General features: G+C 34.1%; 1 protein-coding gene and 1 long non-coding RNA gene across 5 annotated transcripts; one reads left to right on the plus strand and one right to left on the minus strand.

Moving 5' to 3' along the window:
• LOC107639035 lies at positions 1,150-10,279 on the minus strand. 4 transcript variants are annotated; one of them, XM_021120902.1, is made up of 6 exons: positions 9,831-10,279; positions 6,046-6,116; positions 5,829-5,930; positions 1,996-2,066; positions 1,826-1,888; positions 1,150-1,715 (listed from the first exon to the last, which is right to left on the minus strand). In XM_021120902.1, exons 2-6 carry the CDS (start codon positions 6,107-6,109, stop codon positions 1,437-1,439), a joined length of 579 nt encoding a protein of 192 aa, XP_020976561.1. In that variant the 5' UTR covers positions 6,110-6,116; positions 9,831-10,279; the 3' UTR covers positions 1,150-1,436. The 4 variants fall into 4 exon arrangements, with proteins under 4 accessions (XP_020976561.1, XP_016197934.1, XP_020976560.1 ...); XM_016342448.2 differs by having other exon boundaries at positions 6,046-6,129; positions 9,831-10,278; XM_021120901.1 differs by lacking the exon at positions 9,831-10,279 and adding an exon at positions 7,091-7,669.
• LOC110270953 lies at positions 2,073-4,710 on the plus strand. The gene is made up of 2 exons (XR_002360775.1): positions 2,073-4,204; positions 4,602-4,710. It is a non-coding gene; the product is annotated as an uncharacterized LOC110270953 (long non-coding RNA).

Below are 10,900 nucleotides of genomic sequence, written 5' to 3' on the forward strand. Positions count from 1 at the left end.
AACGTTTGGGGTAAATCCTATTTGTGTCCCTAACGTTTAAATCGTCCTATTTGTATCCCTAATGTTTGTAAAAGTGATTCAATGTTATCCTGCCGTCAATTACACATCATGAGGGCTTTAGTTTGAGTTTTAAAAATCTCTTCTTCAAGTTATAATACAAATGTCTGTGATAGAATCGATGATCCACTCCGAAAAATAGCTGATCAAAAGTTGAAAATAATTCCTACAACATTTACATAATTCACTTTTCTAGGGACATAATTGAATCTAAACACAAATAGTGGGTATAATATTAAAATCGAACACATCCAAGTGAGATCTAATTGAGAATGAATACATTCAAGTGAGAATAATTGAAAAATATAATCTGATTTGTTAGTATAATTGGTAGTAGGATAACATTGAATCACTTTTATAAACGTTAAAGATACAAATAGGACGATTTAAACGTTAGGGACACAAATAGAATTTACCCCAAAAGTTGGGGTATATTTTACATACCCACTAAGATTACTCTCCTATTAACTTTTTTCATCCGTGCTAATTTTAATTCGAGAATGGATCCTCTCAAATTTTTTTTTCAATTATTTGATAAAGTATGATATCTCACCTTACATTTTTTTTTTAATAAAATAAAAAAAAACATATAAAAAAAATTTTAAAAGATAAAAATTACACTTTACCAAATAATTAAAAAAATTTTAAAAATCCATTCATCCTTAATCCATCATCTTTCTTCTCTCTTACTACACCCCCATTAATTTACAAATGTGTTCACATACTGTCAAGTGTCAACTACTATTAGAAATTATTTAAAAAAAATTGTTTAAACATATACAATGAATGTTGTAGTCAACAAACTCCTATAATATTACCATTGCGAATAAATGGAAGAAATAAGTAAAAATAATCCAATTAAAAACAAAAATAAAAAAATTTAACTCAAAAAATTTAAAATATCCGAATTAAAGTTTTATATCTATACAAAAACCAAATTTTTTCTTTATTAAATTATAAAAAAAATATTTTAAAAAATACATCATTCATTAATAATATTAAAGCTTTCATGGTAACTTTAAATTTCGATGGAAATCATGGAAAATGGCTCTAAAAGTTAAAAACACTGAAATTTAGCAAGAGCATATAGAACTCATAAAAACAAATTAATAAGTATTGCTACACCGAAATCCTCTGCCATTAAGGGCATAAATACATGCATAGCTCATTGAGGAGTTACCACTAAATTAACTCATATGGAGGCTGCTATTGTTTGATCTCAAACATAAGCCAAAATCAAACAATATATTCCTACCCTAGATGTAAAAGATGCATTTTGATTCTTGCTGATATCATCTTAGTAAGTACATACAACAATTTACGCCAACTCATGCATCTAGTTCTCATAACCCGTTACCAGTTATCACACACCATCGAGTTCATGAGAGCTCAACTATCCTTGCTCGTTTTTTGGAATTATGATTTCCCTTCCGTTTTTCATCATCAAGAGATGAAAGCTTTCTACCATCATTTCCAGCATCACCACTTCTAATTCCATCATCCTCGTTATCATCTTCAGCACTGCTTTCATCTGAATCTGTGTCTGTGTCTTTGCCATCAGCGGCCAATGAAATCGCAGGCTGACAACTGGAAATTGCTGATTCAGCAGCAGCCACAGCCTCAGGTGTATTAAGATCCGCAACACCAAGCATCAAATCCTTAAAAAGAAAAAGATTGAGCAAAAAAACCAATGCAATAATCAACTATTTGCAGGTCAGTAGCACGAATCATACATAGAAGATATGACATGGATTGAACAATGAATTACCATTTCAATAACTTTGGATTCATTTCCAGTGAGCTCTTCAATATTGTAATTCTCAGGATGATCCTATAAATTTTCAAAACAAAGCAACAAGAAAATAGATAGGAGAACGAAGGGAGAAAATGGTTGTGAAACAAAAAAAATATGGCTTCAATCAGAACTCAAATTTGAACCTTCGCATCAAGTTCCAGCCGCTTATTTGCTTCTGACATCACTCCTAAGAAATCTTTAACCTTCCCTAAAACTGCATCAATCCAAAATTAAAAAAAAAAAAAAGGTCATGGTAGGTTAAAAATATTGCAGCTCAATTTTGTGATTCCATCTTAGGGCTATGCTCTACTCAAAGTACTAGTTCAGTGATTACAACTATAATATTCACTTGTACTAAGTATTAACTAGGTAGATTCATTTGAACACCAAATTCAGCAGTGAAATATTGTCAAAAAGAAAATTATTATCATGTATATCAACAATAAAAGCATTCAGTTATCTTCTACTGATAACATCAACAACTACTTAATTAAGAACAAGGGACTAACCCCATACTAAAAATGTAGAACAGTAAAACAACAAAACATGTGAACAAGCAGAGAAAATCTAATCAAGCAAATCACACAGACCAATGAAACAGATTTTGCCATCAAATATTTACGTTCTTATTTCATTGCCATCACTACAAATATAAGATCACAAACTTTGATTTCCCAGCCTAAACTAGTTCACTTCTAAGTTATAACAATAGCTTGGAATATGCAGACAATCCTTTTGGCATTGCACTTGAAAGTGCCAACTAAGAACTCAAATCAAACTAAAATTAAGAATAAGACCACATCAAAGTCAGACACTGATACGAAACGAAGGATAAACAAAAAGATACACACTGAAATTGAATAAAAAAATAAATTGAAATTAAAATAGAAAACAAAAGAATAGGTTGAAATTGAATACAAAGGGAATTACGCTACTTTTTATCCAATTTTTTGATGCAACAACAAAAGGATTCTCTCAACTTAACTTGTCAACACCATAATTTGGGAATTGAATCGAAGGGAATCACTCCATCTTCTATCCAATTTTCCGATGCAACAAGAGAGTAACTCACTTGACCTCACTTGTCCATGTCATGGTTTCAAAACCAAAAAAGTGGTTTTTCACACCTCTAATTTCTCAGTGACGACTACAATAGTTTAGGAAATATTAACAACCTCATATTAGGTTAAAATAAAGAAAACCCTATGCCCACTGACATAAAACCCAATCTACTAACTAAATAAATAAAATTAAAGTACATGAAATTAAATTAAACATTCTAATATTTAAAAAATATAAACTAATAACTACTAAATAATACTTAAACTATTCATGACACAAACTTTTGAAGCACGTAGCAGACACTTATGGGCAACTCTGGCACTTGCAGAGAATAACTATATCCCTATTGAGATCCAAATCCAACTGCAATGCTCATTAACTTATTCACAATTATAAAGTATCATGATTCATCTCACTAGCAGGCAATGTAATTGGGGGTTATGAATGCCATATGCATCAACATGATTGTAAAACTTATAAAAGCAAATCATATCATATTGAGTCCAATTAAGCAATTTGAATGAATAATAAAATATGCTGAGACACTAGAAGCAAACAAGAGTAATGTGTTGAAATATGAAGAGAGATATCATTGTTAGATAGTGGTTAGTAATTTGGACGGTGCATTTATGGAGAGTAGTTGAGAAGGTACTCTAGATTTATCACTCTCCTCTATATATGTTGGCCTTTTCCCTTGTAACGATACATAACAATTCACACAATCAGTAATAATCTCTCTCTTTTCTCTAATTACTCTAATATTTCCAGCTGAGTAACCATGAATCTTAATATAACATCAAAGACATGGTATCCTCCTTGAAAACTGTTGCAGCACTGCTGCCGTCCACCATTGTCAAATCTGGCCAAAGACCACACCCTTGGCTTCTCCTTGTCCAGCAATGCCCAACCTCTCCAACCTTGTCAACAGTGTTGCTCTTTGACAAGCCACGTGTTGCCACATTCAACATATCTCTGACAAACAAGTCAACGACTTCACTTCCACTAGTGCCTGAGGGCACATCAACCACTGTATTCTGCTGCCAACTCCTGCAGCTACTGACACCTCAATGCTCACCTCTTTGTGCTATCTTTGCATATGTGTTTATCTCCTTGATCAAGCCGCTAGTCCACTACAGTATCAAACTTGATTTATCCCTAATGGGTGCCATGACTATTTGAGTATTGATCTCCTGCTTCTAATAGTGCAAGTCTGACCCCTTTGTTGTCTGTGTAACCTCCTCCAGCATCTCCCTATTCTTACTTTTGGTATCTAGTCCTCTTGGCACAATGGTTGCGTTTGTTTATAGGCACGGAACATTGAAGATACAGAGATACAAACTATGTTTGATAGATAAAACATAGACAGAGACAATGTGTGTAGGAACACTAAATTAGTGTATTTTGCGTCCTTTCTGTCAAGGACACAAAAACACTAACAAGAGACAATTTATTTTTCATTTTTTCTTTCAATATTTCTACCAAATTTTCAAAATTATGTTTTTCATCATATTTTTCTTCCTAAATTTTTGTATGGAAAAAATAAGAGTACATTAGACTTTTATATTTTGTTCTAGTTTATCACCAAACAAAATACAAGAACATTAATCTTTGTGACTCTGTCCATTGTGTCTTATTCTCAATGTTCTGTCTTATCTTGTTCTGTTCTCAGAACCAAACGCAGCCAAAGTGATGAATATTGGGTTGTGTTTTCCTTCCAACCTCCCATTGTGAACCATACCCACGGTAATATTTGTCATTCACAGTCTTTGCCAGTTATATGCTATTTATGGCCTCTTTGAAAGACAATGACTGCTCAACCAAGTCGCTTTCCTAGGTTCTTTACCTCCTTACCGGCCCAAGCAGTTCCGGATAGTCCCAGCAAGTCCCCAACAGTCCCAGCTACCCCCTGCACAACTCCAGAAGTCGCAACAGACCCCTGCACATCTTCAGCAGTTCTTGCTGGCCCTGACATGTTTCCAGCAGATACAGATGGCCTTTCTTTAGTCTTCATATTATATTTCCACGAGTATTATTGTAAAAAGCTTAGAGCTTAGTAACTTTAGCTTGAGGGGGAGTCTTAGACAAGAAGTTTATCCTTAAATATCTCATAATATCAAATAATATCTTCTATAGGTTATTTATGTTCTAAGCTTGATAAATATTATCTATATGCTCAAGCTTGTGGGGAAGTGATGAAAGGAAAAGGAGAGGGCAAGAGTCAAAACAGAGAGGATGCGAGGATAAGAGTTTGTTAGTTCACAGCTGTCAAATAAACATGATGATAGAGCAAAGTAATAAATTTCAGAGCAATTGACACAATTAGTAATAATCTTTCTCTCATTTGTCTAGTTACTCTAATATTTCCAGCTGAATAACCAGGAATAACATAATCAAATTCAAAATCTAGAAAAGATAAAGCATTCACAATCTCAGAACAATATCATCTGATTCCATACTGCACAATGTTTCAAAAGAAAATTTCTTTAGGGTAGAATATGGACTAATCTCAACTACTAATCAAAAGGTCGCATAGATCTACCAATCATTCACTTTTACTCAATTATATGATTTACTAACAATGAAAGATAACTATTATCAAATTATTAAACAATTAAAACTACCAATAATCAAATATTTCATTGAGATCTTTAATTATTTCTACCTTCAATAATAATAATAGTAGATAATAATCATGGCTAACAATCTAAACACCCCCACTAAGAAAACTACTAATTAAATTCAAAACCCAACATGAATAATTAAATACTTAAATAAATAAATACGACAAGAATAATAACAGCCAAGTGTTATTAAACAAAAATGAACTTAATTATTAGCATAGGTCCTACTTCCACCATAAATAAATGAATAAAATTAAAAAATATAAGAACTTGGGATGAATTTGAAACAGTACGTTGGCTTTTGGGAATAGAAGTAAGAGGAGTGCCATTAGGGGGAAGTATCTTAGTTTGAGTGCATTGTTCTCTTTTGCCGTTACAAACAAGAAGTGTGGATTCTGCATAAAAGTGAAAAAAATTTAAAAAAAATCAAACTTCAACAATACGATATCTAAAGCAAAATATATATAAAATAAATAAAAATGAAAAAAGAAAAGGGAGAAAAAAATAGACCTAAGGATGAGAGGGGTGTGGCCTTGTGCTCCAAGTGAAGAAGCTCCTTGCTCCTTTCTGCCATGGAGACTCTGGCAGTTATGACTTGTGAGCAAAACAAAGGTTCATGGTGAGACAAACACAAAGAGAATAAGGAAAAGAGTAAAACCAACATGGTCCCCACCCCATCCCCCATTTTGCATAACTTCCCAGTCCCCACACCATACCCTTGACGAGTGACGGGTACCAATTCCTCGCCCAATACCCGGATCAGAGTGGATATCTATGGATTTTCAAAGAAAATTTAAAAAAAAGGGACTTAAATATTCTTCAACCATATTACAAGCATAATCTTCATTGTCGTCAAGACTTAAATCGAAATAAACATTGTCTTTATCCATAATTCAAACAAAGTTTAAATAGTAATAAGCAGAGTTTCAGAAGACAAATTGTCATACCTGAGAAATAGACAAATTCATGTCAAAAAGTACACAATCTACCCTTAACTAGTCTAATACAACATAATGCATATGCTAAAAAATAACAATCAAACTAAACCTAGCTGCCAACAGTTTATAAAAAGGTTAAGTATACTTTTTGTCCTGAAGTTTGTCAAAACTTTCAAAAATAATACTAAATTTTATTTTGTTTCAATTTTGTCTAAAAGTTTTCAATTTGCATCAAATTACCCCAACAGCTAAATTTTCAAGAAATTTATGACCAATTTAGCAATAATGTTTGACAATTAGGGGCCAGTTGCTTGTGTGAAAAGGTTACTTAAGAAATTGTTGCTGAATTAATCCTAAATTTCTTAAAAGATTAGCTTCCTGGTACATTTCATGCAAATCAAAAACTAGTAGGAGAAAATTGAAATAAAATAAAAGTTAAGGATATTTTCAACCTTTTGACATACTTCAAGACAAAAATATACTTGACCCTTAAAAAAACATCTAACCTAAACCAAAATCACTGCTAAACTTGTATCAAAAAGACCCAACCTAAACCTAAAATCACATTATATCATCAAAAAAAAGAAAAAAGAGCAGAGGTAATGACAACGGCCTACCTGCTGGCTGCAGATGGACCGTAAATTGGCCACGGAAAGGGAGGGGCAACGCAGTGGGACCGTGACGGACTGACGGCGACAGAGGGAGGCACGGCTAGTCGGCAAGACGCAGAGGCTCAGAGGAAGAGGCGAGGCCACAAACCGAGTGGTGAGAGGCGATGTCGAGGGACAGTGGAGACGAGGCAGTGGCGGCGAGGCAGAGACGCAGAGTGAGTGTGAGTGGATGAGAGAGTAAGGTTGCGAGAACTGAACCGGTCAAGTGACGGGTTCAAAGGTTTGTCCAACAGTGGCAAAAAGACGCTGGCGGCAGCGACGCGGGCAAGCGGGAAGAGACGCTTGCAGCAGCCAAAGGGGGAGAGACGGGAGCCGCGACGCAAGAGGTGAACGGCGTAGGAGATGTGGAGAACAGAGAAACAATGCCGGCGGGGGTGCCTCTGCTGGAGTTGGAAGAGAGAAAAGGGGAAGGAAGGGGAGAAGAGGAAGGCGGCGGCAGCGGGGGTTAATGATTTAGGGTGATTTTTAACCTTTAAACATGTAAGCTTGAAAAGACAAGTTGTTCTCTCACGATTCAAAATTGGTGAATTTTAAGGTACCTCTTATTCTGGTATCTAAATTGTTGAAGTTACTTTTATAAATAAAAAATAAAATGTATAAAATAAAGATAAAATATTTAAAATTTATTAAATATTATGTTTGTTTGGGTGTCATTATTTTGATAAAAAAATATTATTTTAATAAAAAAAGTTTTTTTTTATTTTTTAGTATACTTGACAAATTTCTAGTAATAAAAAAAAATTAGAAAAATAAAAAAAATATCTTTTTTGAGAAATTGTAATTTACATTTTTTTTAAAAAAGATCTTTTTTTCTTAAAAAATTGTTATACCCAAACATAATTGATAGATAAAAAAAATCTTTTTGCATCATTTTGGGGATGGGACCTTGGAGGCTTTTCTCATTTATATAATGATTTTTTTTCTCGTAGATTTCCCTTCTTTTCTAATGCGTTTCGGATATAAAAATCATTTATTGCTCTATGGATACCTAGGTTAAATTGAATCCATGAACTCAATCCGGCTATTCCTTTTTTTATTCTTCCAAATCAAATCCCCTAAGTCATGAATGGTTAATTGTCTTATGACTCATAAATTTACTCATAAATCTGATAGAAATTTTTTTTTAACAACTTTTCAAGAGAAAAATGATACCTTTTCTCATTCGCGCTACCAGCGGAGCCCGGGCACACTCCGTTCCTTTGATCAAAGAATAATATTCTTTGAATATTTTTGTGAAATTGAAAAAATAAATAAAAAAAATGTTTTCAAAATTCTTCTAATTTTTATGTCTAGGAAACTGGCTTATTTAGTACTTTCTATTTTTTATTACTTTTCTATTTGAAATGAGATACCCAAACATAAAATTATTTTTACTTTTTCATAAGATCTTTTAAAAAAGATAACCCGAAAGAAGCTCACCTAAACAAGCCCATTATCTATTTACTTTTGTTAGTAAGTTAGACATAATGTTATAGACAACATAACATTTACCTTTAAAATTATTTAATCGGTCAATTCAATTAAAATAGGTTCAGAAAATCGGACCGGTCATCAAATCGCTTTAGTTACTGGTTCACTGGTTTATTGGTCTAACCAGTCCAACCGGTGGTTCAACCGAATAAATCGTTTTAGAATAGAATAATAAATAAATTATAAAGTGCTTTATACAGGTAAGCTTATTAGAAATATGCAAAACTCTAAAAACATGAGAAAGTACCAGTTGAAAGCTTCTAATTACAATTGTTACCAAATATATATGTCCTTTATGTAAGGTTAAATTTGAATGGAAAAGCATCTTATGTGCAATACATCATAGAGGTCACATTCAATAATTTTATTGACTTGAAGCTCATTAAAAAAACAAATAAAAATTAAAACTCCTTGATTCTTTGGCAACCAAATGAATTCAAAACAAGATACAACTTAGCTAAATTTAACTAAAAAATTTAATAAATAAATTCAGTTCAATACAACAGAGAAGACTTAATCATTCAGATAAAAGCTCATGCTTTAGTATCATTTTAACATAAATTAACAAAGAATTATCAAAGTTTAAGCATAATTTTTTTCAATACAGCATAAAAAAACAATCAAACAGAGTACAGCCCAGCAGTAGCAGCAGAGTTAATCATTCAACAATAGCATTAACCATGTTCTTAACCTAAAGCAGGAGCCAAACACAATGAAAATTAACAGCATGTTCTTAACCACAACACAAGACCATATCTGCCTACAGCATTCAGCCATTCAACACAACACAATTCTGCCTACAATCAGATAACCCCAATCATAAACATCATTACCAAATTAAATAAAAAATCAACCAAAAATCACCTTGCAGATCAAAAACTCAATCTCTTGAACTCAATAATTACATCAGTTATCCAACTAAATAATTTCATCACAGTTATCATAAACTGATTTCAAAGCCTAGAAGCAGTAAGCAAAACCAATCAACAAAGCACTGACTGAGTATTCTGTTCTGATTCTGTGACTGGGAAGCAACAAATTCAAGTTACAGCAACAAATTCAACAAATTCAACAAATCCAAGTAAAGTCCCGATTTACAGCAACATTTAGATTAGCAACAAGGCAAATTTGATTAGCAATTCAGCAACATGCAAAAATACAGGGAGAAGGGAAATCTGAAAAGAGAGAACAGGGAAGCGATGGTGCAGGGACTCACCAACGATCGACGGCGAGTCGGAGACCACCCCACGGAAGGCGACGAAGCAAGAGACAACCCCACGAGTTGCTTCTGCCGCCGGCGACGAGACAGACGAACCACGAGATGCCAGTGACTGAGACGAGACTCGAGTGAGGCTGGGAGGCAGAATCGAGCAGAGACAACCACGGACGACGAGCAGCAACCAACACGCACAGCTCGAGCACTCACTGGCGGAGGGAGGCGCGAGCAGCCGAGCACAGAGGAGAACGGCGAGATGCGAGCACCCGACGTGGAGGATCCGGCGAGAGGCCCGAGAGCACGAAGACGGAAGTACTTGAGTGCGATGGACGGCGGCAGCAGTCTCTCACTCCGACAGACGGCGACAACTATTGGTGGAGACTAGGGTTTGCTTTCTTGGGTGGAGGCTAGGGTTTGATGAAGGAAGGAGTTGGAGAAGGGGGGAATGGGGGATAACGCGCAACTTTTTCCCTTTCAAGGAAGGAAACGAGGTCGTTTTCTGTGAACCGGCCTGGTTCCGGTCAACCGACCTGCCAGTAACCGGCCGGTTCAGCGGTTTCTTAAGCAATTTTTTATTTTACGGTTTTGCACGTTGGATCGGATCGTTTTCTTTGTCAGTTTCCGGTTGAATCGGTTCGATCGACCGGTCCAATCTGATTTTTAAAACATTTAATATTTTTGACGAATATGAGAGGAAGTAACTTCTGTGCTTTCAAAGTACATACAAAGGTCTTTTATTTAGTCACAAAAAAAAAGTCTTTTATTTAAATAAAATAAAAAATTATAATCTTCAACCATTCACAAAAATAAAATAGTTGCTTCAACGTGAAAGATATACAATTTTGCAACACCCTAATGTTTTTGTAATTAAATTTTTCGTGTGAGATGGTTGAAAATAGAGCATAGTTGTTAGAATTCAAGTGGTGATAAAATATTTAAATCCATCAAATTATTGGGTCATTAAATTATTGGTTCAATTGGTGATTGAACCAGTTAACCCAATCCAATATAAATAAAAAATATAAAATAATCAAAAATTTAAAATTAAAATTTAAAATACATATCTTTAT

Source organism: Arachis ipaensis, chromosome B04 (assembly GCF_000816755.2).
Source record: "Arachis ipaensis cultivar K30076 chromosome B04, Araip1.1, whole genome shotgun sequence".
In the NCBI taxonomy this organism is placed as follows: Eukaryota; Viridiplantae; Streptophyta; class Magnoliopsida; order Fabales; family Fabaceae; genus Arachis; species Arachis ipaensis.